At 36.9% G+C, this 13,202-nt stretch overlaps 1 protein-coding gene across 2 annotated transcripts in view; it reads left to right on the forward strand.

The window, feature by feature from the left end:
• The first annotated feature begins 979 nt into the window (after positions 1 to 979).
• The window catches only part of ATRNL1 (attractin like 1), a 578,187-nt gene continuing 565,964 nt past the window's right edge, over positions 980 to 13,202 (forward strand). For both annotated transcript variants that reach the window (XM_088131807.1, XM_088131808.1), the window contains exon 1: positions 980 to 2,908. In XM_088131807.1, the coding sequence (XP_087987933.1) occupies positions 2,604 to 2,908 (305 nt within the window). In that variant the 5' untranslated portion in view covers positions 980 to 2,603. The remainder of the gene's footprint in view (positions 2,909 to 13,202) is intronic.

Consider the following 13,202-nt stretch of genomic DNA (forward strand, 5'->3'; position numbering starts at 1 on the left):
ATTTGTTCATTATTGTCTCAGGTGTTGCATCGTTTGTTGTAGGATATTCTTGTACTGAAGGGGATGGCAGCAAAACCAGAGGAGGAAACCAGTTGGAATGCTTATAATGAGACACGATAACCCAGTTTGGCAGATAGCCGCAACAGAAACGTGAGAGGGATTAGTAATGTGGATATCCAATTTTACGATAGCATTGTTTTGTGCTGACATAATGAGGCTTTCATACTACTTTAACTTAATATTGGGGAAATGGACTCTACATTCAGTGAAACCTATTCCCTAGTAAAATGGCATAGGATTGCTGCATAATTCTGATGGAGACTCTACATCATAAGTACCAATTTTTAAATCAATTTCAGGTCTTTCTATCAATTTGGTATACTATTTTAGCTTTTAGAAAGAGAAGCAGAGATTTTCCATTTGCAGGTTCCCTTAAAAGCCATCTCTATGTTATATGGCCGTACTTGTAAAAAAAGAAAAAATTCAATGCGAGGTGGGCACTGCAGCATAACACTAAGAGGGAAAAATCTATGGAAGGCCATCAGTTGTTTCATTAGAGAGGAAATGCTGCCACTAGGGGTTCAGCATAACTTTTTTTCAGTGTTCAGCAATTTCTGCATCTCATTTTATGGTCTGACCAAATAGAAGACAGTTTACAGCTTAGACAGGAAATCAAATGAAAACCTTGGAAAAGAAAGAATGGAAAGCTGATTTTAACAAGCAAACACTGAATGTAGTTATGGCTATGGAGCAAAGCAAATCTTAACACCATGTTTCAGATCACGTCAAATAATCAGAAGAGTTCTAAATATGCTATCTACTGCCCTTGGCACTAACAAACAGGATGCAGAAAAATTATACTTCTGGTATAATGGATTAGAAACAGAACTGGTACAGTATAACCTGACTTTAAGGTTAACACTTTATTCTTCAGCATCTTCATTTGAAATAGTACAAAGTTGAACCCTACTAAAGCATGAAACCATGGAAATGGTGGGGGGATAGGGCAATAGCAAGCTCCACTTGTTGCAAGTAGCTATACTGTGAAATGCAACAGAGCCATAATTGGAAAAAAAAAGTGGTAGCTATAGAAGACGCAGAAGTCATCGAAACAATGTTGGTAGCTTCCCTTCTTATTGGAAATTTTGCTGCAGTGAGTCACGACGCTTGCACAATAGGTTTGGAAATGGCTTCCAGTCTCGGCTTTGTTTGTTTCGTTTTGCACAAGAAGTTCAGGAACTCGCATTGTCTCCTGTGGAAAGGGGGACAAGCCTTGTCCCCCTTGCGCGTGCTCCCTCGCCTTCTTCCCGAGCAGACCCAGCGCTTCTCCTTCGCGCGTGCCGTCCTCCTGGCAGGTCACGCTCAAAGTGATGCAATGGAGATACGCGCTGCGCCTTTAAGGGGGCTCCTCGGCTGCTGCACATGCTCAGCTCTTCTTTGTGTAGTACTTTCTTTCTAGAGCTCCTCTGCAAAGCTGGCGGGGAGGCTGAAGCAGCAGCGAGCACGGCGTTGCAATCCCAAAGACGGAGATTTTCCTTTCGATCTTCAGGCCGCCGGAGTCTGGGGCAAGAACTTTCCGGGGCGGGAGGGAAGCGCGCTCCCCTCACTTTCAGCTGGGCTCAGAAACGGAAGGGAGTCTTAGTCTCTCCATCCTTTCCAGTGCAGTTGCTCCAGCAACGGGGATCCTGAACTGGAGTCTCTTGCGTCTTCCTGGCTGGGGATACCTCCAGAGAGAAGAGCCGCCGTCGCCGTCCTTCTCCCTGGCTGAGGTGGGGCCTGCCTGGTAGTCAAAAAGAAAGGGACGGGTCTAATCAGACCCGGCGGAGCGGGAGGGGGAAGAAGGAAGAGGAGGGATTCGGCCCCAGCCAGCCTCTGAAAGCAGATTACAATTAGCCTTTTAAAAATGGCTGCTTTAAAACTGTCAGCTGGGACAGACGAAGGCTTTTAACTCTCGCCCTTCCTTCCCACCCCCGCTTGGACGGCGGGGAGCAGAACCCGGAGCCGCTGCTAGCCTCCTGTCTCCGGCCCGCCGCTCTGGGATGCTGGGAAGACGCTGAGGAAATTTTCACGCTGCTCTCTCCCGGCGCCCTCCTGCCTGGAAAGCGAGCATCCCCTCCGCTGCCGTCCTTGCTCCCCGCTGCCGCTGCTGCAAGAGTCGGACTACAGAAGACGGGGGAGGTTTTGCGGGCGCGGGGAGAGAGGGGGACGGAGAAGGGGCATGTTGTGAGAGGAAGCGACAAGGGCAGGAAAGAAGCCTCTGCTCATGGAAAGCGGAGGGCAATGAGCCCTAAGGACGACGAGGAAGAGGAGGCGGGAAGCTGGTCGCCAGCGTTGTACCTGAAAAACAGGGCAGAGGTGTTGTGAGAAGCGTGGGGGAGAAGGTTTTCGATTTCTTATTTAACTAATTATCTTGAGGACTCCACAGCCCGTTCTCCGCACCCCCCGGAAGATCTGCTCTGTTTCTTCACCCTGATGAAAAGCGCCTTCTTTCTGATCTGAGTGATGTGCGTGGGGTGGCTTTGCTCCTGGTAGAACCTGCCCAAGGAACTGGATTAATCAGTCTTCCTGCTCCCATCCCGGCTCTTTAGGCAGGCGGGTTGCGGATGTGCTTTGTGGCAAAGATGCTGGATCTGTTGGGAAAAGTCCTGCGCAGAATAGGAGGCCCTCCTGTAATTCTTGGAGCCTGGAGACCTTTTTCTTGTTCCTCCTGCTGCTTTTCTACCTTCATGGATATAAATAACTGGCTGCTCTTTTATGGAATTCTCTACCTGGTGCTGTATGCCCAAGTTTCTCAGTCTAAGACTTGTGAAAGAACCTCGTGCTTTTCTGGTCGATGTGTCAATTCCAGCTGCCTCTGTGATCAAGGCTGGGTGGGGGATCAGTGCCAGCACTGCCAAGGCAGGTTCAAGTAAGTCTTTTGATGCTACCCTTTTTATGGTACTAGTTTTAGAGCTAGTTCATAACAAGACAGAAAATACCTGCCAGGGCTCCCCAGACCACAGTGTAGTTGGTTTTAGTGAAAAGATTTCAAGAATAAAATAGAATCTTGGTGGTGGTGTTCTTGTAATAATTCTATGTCATCTATTATTCTAAGTTAACAAGAAGTTAATGAAAGTATTTTTTTTCAAAACAATGCTATTTAAAATGTTCTTAAATAACTCTCAAATTACATTTAACATTGTCTGATAAGCCCTTATGGACTTTTTCTGGGAAACAGAAAAAAATGAACATACGATCTGTGGTTTTGATGATTAGATAGGATAGATTATAGAAAGAAGAGAGTTATGATGTAACTTTAGAGAAAGATGTAAATCTACAATTGTACTTATATTGTACTACTGCTGAAAAGACCGGAAGCTACTTTTTTATATATTTTTTTCTTTTCTATTTTTCTTCTATCTTTTTTTTTCTTTTTGCACTTAGCTTTTTCTTTTATTCCTTTTTCTTTTTTCCTTCTTACTCCTTCTTTTTTCCTTCTTAGTTTGTATTAATTTTTACTCTTGTTTTTAAAACTTTCTATAAAATTTTAAAAAATTAAATAACTCTCAAAGGTGCAGACTATTAAGTCAGAAATGCCTAATAGTCTGTGGTTTTGCTTACGATGTCATGGATTCTCTAAAAGTGATTATTGCCATCTTCAGCAATTTGACAAAACTGTTTCTTAAAACTGAATGGGTGAGTCAAAAGTATTAGCAAAAGAAGATTGACAACAAATATTGAGATCCCATGACTGTCTTCTCCATTTGTAGTAACTACTTCTTCTCCTCGACATACTGGCTAGCAATGATAGCCAGTTTGATATATTTAGAGACACCAGGTTGGAGATTAGCCTAGTGAATAAAGTTAACGAAGTGGAGCTTGGGAAATTGTCTTCAGTCCTTATGATCTGGGGTTTAACATTATGCAAGTTAGTTTGTTGCTCCATGCTTTCTTGTTTAATGATTTGTAAAAGGAGTTACACTTACTATTGGACACTGAACAGTGGTCTAAACTTTAATAGAATGTGACACCCAACTGCTAAATAAAACACCAATGTGTATACTATGGCTATTTGGGGACACTGGGTAAAAAACCCCATAGATTAAGTAGTATCTGTATTTTGGTATGATAAGGAACTGGATAGAAGCCACATCTTACAGAAATATGATTTCTGTACAGTGAGTGTTGTCCCCCACCCCATTTCCCTTAAAGTAGTGAAAACATACTTGCCTGAAGAAAAAGTTTTTTTCTGAAGAAAACCAGAATTTCAGGTGACAATTTTCATTTGTATATGAGAAGTTTTTAAGATAAATCTTCAGTATCACTCAGAACATTCATCTGCTGATTCTAATGTGATTCCTGAAAAAGATTAGCTTATATGAGTGTTAGATGTATACTTTTTACTTCTGGTACTACTTAGGCAATTCCCTGCCATAACATGTATAAACCTTAGAGTTTATATCATAACATATGAATCATGACAGTAATCAGTGTATCCTGTGAAGATATGAAATGCAGTTATCTATACCTCTTGATGGGATTTTCTTGATTATTTCCTGTATTTGCCACATACAATATTAACACTGTCAGAATGAATATTAGACCAAGTTTACTTGTGGACAACAATCAAGATTTCCTCCCTCTGGCAATGCATTAGGATGATCTGACCATGTTCAGGGTATAATTCTCCGCCTGCAAAATAGCAATAAGGTTTCAATATAAGGAATTTCAGGGCTTTGGAGGAAGTAAAAAATAACTGATCCTTGCATATGTATTAAAAATGATAACACGTGAGTCACTTGAACAATAGATTTGGAAATGCCTTTGTAACAATAAAAGAAAAAGACTGTACTGGAAGAAAGGTTTATTAGGCAAAATCAAGTGTTGGGTTATGCAGCTGTCCTTCTCTTATAATCCTAAATTAACTGCATAGCACTTTGAAGTGAAGAAATATAGTATGATTGATTTTCCCTTCCTGATAATATGAAAGTCACCTGTTACTCATATGTTTAACAAAATACTTAGCCTATATTCCTGATGCCTTATATAATATTTATTTGCCACTTAACAAGGAGCTTTTATCTGAGAATAGATATAGTTGCAAGTGCAACTTGAAATCATTGTAGCATCTTTTTAAGCCTACTCTGAATTAACTTGCTTCCTTATTTTATTTAAAACTGACTCATGATGTTGGACCCAGCCATTTTTCCTGCCTAATTAACATTCCTCCCCCCCCCTCTGCTTTTTGTGTAATGTTTGAGAGTTCTGAGGAACTAAAAGTTGCAAACTATTCTGTGTTTTTTTCCTGGGGGGCAGATATCACCATATCATGGAATTCAGAGTTTTACACCAATATTTCTCTTTATAAGAAAATTGTTTTAATGCACATTTGTTATAGTGTTTTGCTAATGTGAGCAGTGCTTCTTAGTACACTTCTGTCTGTATTTGACAGCAACCTAGTCTGAAGAAGAAATATCTAAAATTTGAACTTGCCAGAGTATCGAGAAGGTTAATACATATTGTACTAAAATGACTGCATGCTGAACAGTTGATTTAACTTGAATGCACGATTTCTGTAAGGATGATAAATAACTTAATTTAACTATAGTATGGAAGTGTGCAGGCCACAGACAGATTTTGTAGGAGTAATGAGTTAGTATATGACTAGACCAGCTTATGGAGATTACTTCTGCCAGTGTTACAAAGGTTACCCTATTTCATAGCTTGTACAACTTAAGGTTATCAGACTGCAGAGAGCCTTCTTCAGGATGGAATTGGGGCTGCTTCACTAGAGATATATCCTAAGCAATATGATCTAATTGGGAGAAATGTTTTAAATATATTAAATGTAAATGTATTAAAACACACTCATTGGTATTTTAAAGTGTTTTTTTTAATGTTTTATGTCTATTTTTAAAAAAATATAAATACCTTGAACCTTTTGTTTTAAGGGATAGTGTATACAGTTTAATAGAACTTTAAATCATTTAATTTTAAGGCTTGGATTTATTCCATGATTTGTCAATGGATTCAATAATATGAGGATCTTGTACCTTCCCATTCTCAGATTCAAAGTGGTATGTAGTTTATTTATTTATTTGTTTATTTTTTATTTATACATAGACTTATCCCCGCCCATCTCCCCACAGTGGGGGACTCTGGGCAGTTTACATCAAGTTAAAACAATAAATACATGATCAAAATTTATAAAGTTAGCTTAGATCATTGTAAAATGAGTGATTGACATTAGCAAACACTACTGGTATTAATACTCTGAAAGAATCAATCTGGGCAACTGGGTGTTAATTCTCATGTGAGGTTTTTTTTTTAGCTGAAAAAGAGTAGCTTAGCAGACATATCAGCAATGATTGATCAATCTTGATACGCATGTGTCAGCGTTAATTGACTGGTTCCATGGTAACGTGCCATTTCCTCTACAGGGAATTTGTTAAAATGATAAAATTATTCTTTGAAAGGTGCTCTGAAAGGGATGAATATTAAGTGATAAAAAAGAAGCAGTTGGGGTTCAAAGGACTAAGAGTTTGAAGAGTAACTACCTGTTATTTTGAACAAATTATCACTGTTTCATTAAAATGTCATGCTTCGGACCATTCCCTTTTACCTTGAAATGTCAAATAAAGATGACTATGCTAGAACTTAATGAACAAATCATCATACAACTTTGGCTAGAGTGAGGAAAAGGGAAAAGATGGATTTTGAAAGGTAACAGACTTATGATACTAATATTAAAAATATAATTAAATATAATATAAATCTACAGGTTCTTTTGTACTTCTGTTGAACTTTACGACAGTCTCCTCCGTGACTCTTTCCAGTCAATTTGGGCTTAGAAACTGAAAGTAAACATATCACTTTTTTGTCCGTTCAAAATGCTCATGTCCAAAGGACACTGAAATCTGGTCCTGGTCAACCATTTATTTCTTATTTCCAATTTGCTTCCTTAGGCTGTTTGCCCAAGGATCCATGTGGCTCTCCACTTCTGCCATTATCAACTACTTTGCCAGAACAGAATATTCAAAGTATTAGTAAAGATGTGAGAATTTTGGCATTTCAAATTCCTGAAGAATAGTCATATTTACAGCATTAAAAAATGCTATATAAAATAAAAGGTTTGTTTTATGTACTTATATAAAACTTACGCTGGAATGATCTTTCTTTATACTCTTCAGTGTGGAAAGTGGACTAATGGCACAGAATGTTACATCATGGATGCTAAAACAAGTTAAAACACAATGTCCTGGAGGGCAATCTGATAATTGTCACATTAACATCTCTTTGTTAACCAGACCAAATCTATGAGGTGGCACTTTTGCGTTACCTTGTTTGTTTAAAAAAAATGCAAAATAAAACATTGACTTTGTTTTTAAGTCTTCAAACTTTATATGAGGAAAATACTAATTATATTTTTAAACTATCCAATAACAAAAGCTATTTATCTGATTTATTTTTTGTAATATAAATAGGCCAGACTTCCAGTGAGGTTTTCTAGGCTTAATCCAGATTAAAAAACACACGCAAAGGTGTTTGCTATGTCATTAAAGCATGTATATTTGTATGCATTTATTATAAGCATTTTGAGGCTGCTTCAAGTAGTAAATCTGTGACATATGAATGAAAATACAATGTATATAACAAATATCAATAGCCATAATTTAATCAAACTTTAAAACCACAATAGATGACTTCACACATACCCAAGGTACCAAAGTAATTCCTGAATGCCTGCTTGAATATCCAAATTTTCAGTAGCTCCCTAAATGCTAATAATGAGGATGGAGTTCTTATTTCAAGGGTAAATGGTTTCACAGAAGGGTAACTTTGCCAGAGAATGTTGCTTTCAACTGCTTTTCACATGATGCTTTGACCCTGGATCAATGGAAGTCATTACATGGTGGAATAAATTTCTTTTGGTAGCCCACAGATAATAAAATGTAATTTATATGAGCTTCCATATAATTAAAACCATGTATTCCATTTGGAAGTAAAATAATTGTATAAATTGGACCTCCAGTTAGAATGATCAATTGGCAGATAATATTAGCTGTAAACATAAGCCTGCTACTTGTCCACACAAAAGGATATCAGCTGCCCGATTTTTATGAATATTTATTTATTTGATTTGGTGCCACCCAACTACAAATGTCTCTGGGTGGCTAACATAAACTAAACAATTAAAAAAACAATAGGAACAACATATAACAAAACCAAACTAGAAAAAGAGAAAGAAGAGCAAGATGGCAAACCCTAAAACATTCCTCTACCGTCTAACATCCAGCAAAGGGGACACCAACAACCCTAGCCCAAGGACTGAGGGCATAGCCAGGTTTTTATGGCCCTTTGGTGGGAGCCATCTGAATCTCAAAGGGAACCAGATGATACTGAACCAGAGTTATTCTTAACTTAGCAATAAAGAAAAGAGACAGATTAGGTCTAACTCTGGTTATTGGGGGCTACATGGCTTGAAGTGCTTTCCCAAAAAAGGCATTCTACTCACTTCCTCCTTCATACTACCCTCACACATTCTTGTCCCATTCACACAGTCAAATAGTTCTCTATTTAAGCATACCATCTCTCTTTCCATATGCTGCACACCCTCCATGTTCTCCACATTTATTAACTGACTCCCAAATCTTTGGGAGTCAGTTGCCTACAAAGCCTCTTTGTAGGCAACCTTAAAATAGATTATATTAACATTAAAGTTATAAAGGTAGATTTGGCAAAGCAGTATGTGGTTATAGGGAAAGGAAGATTAGAAATGCACATGCTGTTCTGCCTTCTGGCAGTCATGACAACTCTCAGAACTGCAGGAGTGGTTCCACTCTCTTCCATTCTCAGAAACTGCTCATTTGTAATGCTGAATCAGGCTGAAGTAAAGCCAAGATCATTCATGATTTGATCAAGGATCAGGGAGTCTAAGTGGAAGCTGTAATTGGCTTTTCCTTTGGCTGAACATTTTAGGTACTCTCCCTTTTCTAGGTCCAATAACACTTTTTTATTTGCTGTCTCTAATCAGTTGGTTTTACCTGCAATCCTATTCCCAGCAGATTTATGAGAGTACATGCATAGGATAGTCCAATGAGCCTTTTGTCTATGTATAAATATAGTGTTTTTAAAAATTATTATTATTTGAAAGCTACTTAGTGAGTCTTACCACTGAAGGAAGTCTGTGCTGCAGTACCTCTCATTTTAAAATGTATATTCTAATACCAGCATATGACCTAAATCAACCATTCATCCTAAATCAAACTTGGTGATTCTACTCAAAAGCTCTACCATAGAATATCACAGTAGCTCTATTATAAAATAGTTTGCTCAAGATTTAGCCAACTGCAAAATGCAAAAGAGTTTCCCAAAGAAGGCATCAACTCTCCAAAACCACTGCACGTGCTTTCTTTCTTAGAAGCACATTCTGTCTGCCTGACTACCAGGTAGGGTTATAAATGGATCAGAAACAGGTTTTGTTGGGATATAAGATCTGAGAGATGTGTTGAATTACACTGAAATCCCTGCATCTATAAATTTGTACCAAGAAGCAAGTTGACCATAGCTTATTTCCCACTAAATGTGAATAAGATCATAGCCTTAATGTATCATTCCTTGTTCTCTGGCTAAAGGCTCTTTAATTACATGTTCACATTTATCACAATTATGAAAGTGTGATGAATAAAATTCAAGAGTTTCACTATAGACCAAGGAATTAACCATTAAAAACATGACCTCTTATTTATTTTTTAATTTGCTATTGTACCTTCGATTAAAAAATATGATCTTTTACTAAAGATAAAATATAAAGTGAAGATGAGTATATAGTTAAAAACTAATCAGAACTCATTATGGAACTAATCTGCCCATCTAGTCCAGCATTCAAATGGGATAGTTGCTATTATTAATGCTATTAGATCCACAATATGACATAATTGCAATTGCACCCCTCCTTCAGTGGTATTGAGAGGCCTTTGATACCAAAAATAATACATGTCAGCCATGGCCGGTAGCCACCATTAATCTTATTCTCTATGAGTTTGCAAGTCTGTTTTTAATGTTCTACAAGTTGGTGGGCATAATTATATTTTGTGGTAAGGAAATGAGTTTTGCAAACAAGTACTCCCTTTATCTCTTCTAAACTTCCCATGTTCAGTGTCTCTAGCTCTAAATATTTGTGTGGGAAAAAAATCACTTCCTTATCCACAGTCTGCACATGATACATAGATGTGTGTTTCTGTCATATTCCCAATGTCAGTTCATGTTCTTTTTTGCTAAGGTAAAAAGTCCCATAAATGTCCTTGTAGAAGACTTAGTCTAGCCTTGTGTTATTCAGCACCTTATCTATAATGCAGTTTGTGGTTGTGCTGTAGGTTTGGCAGTTTTACTTTTGATTACTTCCCTAATGATTACTAGCATGGGATTTACCTTGTTCATAGCAGTTGCACAGTGGGGTACATTGTCAAGCTGAGAATACATGCTCAGCTTGGAGAGTATTCCGGTGGCTGATCAAGTCAACTTCCCTTTCTTTTATCGAGTTTCTCTTTTCATAGCAATCACATACTGGGTCCATGTTTCATTGAATTATCTACTCCCATCCCAAGATCTCTTTTTCTCAGTCACTGCTCACTCATTAATATTTGTAAAACGTTCATTCATGTGGACGTTTTGCAAATATGCACATCATTTTACAGTCATGAGAGATTCTTTTGGAGAGCTTTAATATCCCGTTCTTTAATCATCTGAAATAATGTATTATTGGCAAAAATTTAGCCACTCATCATTTATTATAATCTGGTTAAGAATAAGCAGTGTTAAAATGAAGCTCCCCTGGTAGAGAACGATGCAGGAATTTACTCTTTATATAACTTCTTTGCAAAAGTTCTTTGCAGTTTATTCAAATTATCCAAATTATTTTGAAATGGGTACTAGATTTCACCTATTTCTGAAAGTCTCAAAAAAATTCTTAATAGTAAAACATGCTTCATAATTTTGTATTTAATTATGGCTTTCATCAATTTTCCTGAAGTAGTTATTACTATAATTACTCTGCATTTTCTTATATTCTTACCCCCACTTTTAGTTTGACCATTTTTTAATCTTCTGATACACAGGTGAGTTTAGTGGGCAGTTACATATTTTTGTTAAAATTTAGCAATTTCACATTGAAATTCTTTTCAAACTTTTGGATATTTACTGCCAAAATTATGTTACATTTGCCTCTAAGTTCTACAACTTATATTCTGTTACTTTTGCTGTCTCTATTTCTCAGTCTTCCTAAATTGTTAGTTTGCACAGGCACATATAATTAATTAAGTTTTGGTGTCTGTGTGCGGGGTGTTTTTGGCAAGCTCCTTATATTTCTTTAATGCATTTTTTTTTCATTCTTTATTATCATATTGCACTGAAAAGCAAATTTTGTGTCCATTTTATTCTCCTTATTTGGTAAGACTTGATTTTTTTCAAGAAAACCACCTTAATAAGTTCCTTCCTTTTTGATTTTTTGGTTATATGCCATCAAGTCATTTTTGACTCCTAGCGACTACATAGATAGATTTTCTCCATGATGATCTATTCCTATTCTGTTCTTTCAAGTCTCCCAACAGTGCACTCATCACCACTGTAAATGAATCCATCCACTTTGCCGTTGATCATCTTCTTCCTCTCTTTCCTTCCACCTTTCCCAGTGTTAAGAGCCTTTTCCAGAGAGCTTTTTCCTTCCTTTACATTGCTTTTTATCTATGCTGTGATCTCTTGACACAATGGTACTTTGCTAGTGCAAATTCTAGTTACTATTATTGTAGTTTTGAATAATTTACCCTTGCTGCAATTTACTGAAAAAAATACAAGAAAAAAATAACACTGCTATTACCCCTGGACAGAATAAGAAACACTGGGGTGTAATGACATAACAGTGTGATCTGGATTCTCTCAGCATAAATAAAGGATAGTAATTACAAATGAAAGGACCATTTGGAGACAACTTTTGTATCACAAGGTTAACTAAAAACACAGGTAAAATTGACTTTAGAAACATTTAAAATTAGCCTGTATTTCACATTTTATAAAATGAATTATGAAAAATACATTGAACTTAATTTATATTTTAAAGAAAGAGACTACAGCATTTCAGATTTTAGAGTACTTTTATTTTAAGATTACTAACAATCCTCTAAAGCAACAGAACAGAGAGTTGAACATCAGTCATATTTACTGTATGAAGTTTCCAGTCATGCTGCTATAATTAATACAATGCTCAAGTGAGCTTAAAATTAATTATTAAAGCATTGGTTCAGTTCTAGGCACATGCAATTATGCTTGACAGTTTGCACCAAGATAGAGATGCTGGATTTGTATAAGTATCTAAGAAACAAATTTGTATATTATTTTAAAGAAATTAACCCCCCCCCCCCCACACACACATTCTCAAATATAACTGTAAAAATATTATCTGGTTTGACAGGCAAGAAAAGGAAGGCTCTGAAAGTTGGGCCTCTTTGCCTACAATTTACCTTGCAAAAAAAGCAGGGGGCCCCAAACCTTTCAGCTCATTGACCCCTTCATGAAGTTTTAGATTGTCATTGACCCCCAAACATTTATTATATTAAATAAATGCTACTTTAACTAATAGTACTATGAATAATAATAACAGCAGCATTGAGCCATAGTACCACTGACCCTTGGGGGTCAATATTGACCACTTTGGAGAACCTGCCTTAAAGTAATAACTGCATGGATGTAGAGTTGAAAAAACGTATGCTGGGTAGGCAGTAGTTTCCTATGGATATGCATCTGATTTACATCTAATGTTTCAGACCCTGGAAATAATTGAAATGAAGAATATACAGAATATATTTCTGGATATGGATATCGGTGTGTAACTGGATTGGAGTGTTCAGATACTTTTCTATATTGGATCCAAAATGTGAAAGAATAGCAGAGATTACTGTCACAAATTTACCAATCAGTATACTGTCCTGAACTGATACAGTTTAGGTCTCTAAACTGATTTGATAAAATTATTAATTAACAACAATTGAGAATTCTGCAGGCAATGTTTGACTGTAGTTTTCTTTCCTTTCCCTGAATATGTTATAAAAGACTGGTACATAGTGTTGTAATTACATGTGATCCAAAACTCAAATCCTTTGTTTTGTCTACAGAGCTTTAAGCTTTAAGCTCCCAAAATATATATCTTAGCTTCTGCGTTTTTTTATAAA

The sequence above is a fragment of the Python bivittatus genome, unplaced genomic scaffold (genome assembly GCF_059951505.1).
Source record: "Python bivittatus isolate LINGU-HERP-01145 unplaced genomic scaffold, Pbiv_v1 ctg000980_np1212, whole genome shotgun sequence".
Classification (NCBI taxonomy): domain Eukaryota; kingdom Metazoa; phylum Chordata; class Lepidosauria; order Squamata; family Pythonidae; genus Python; species Python bivittatus.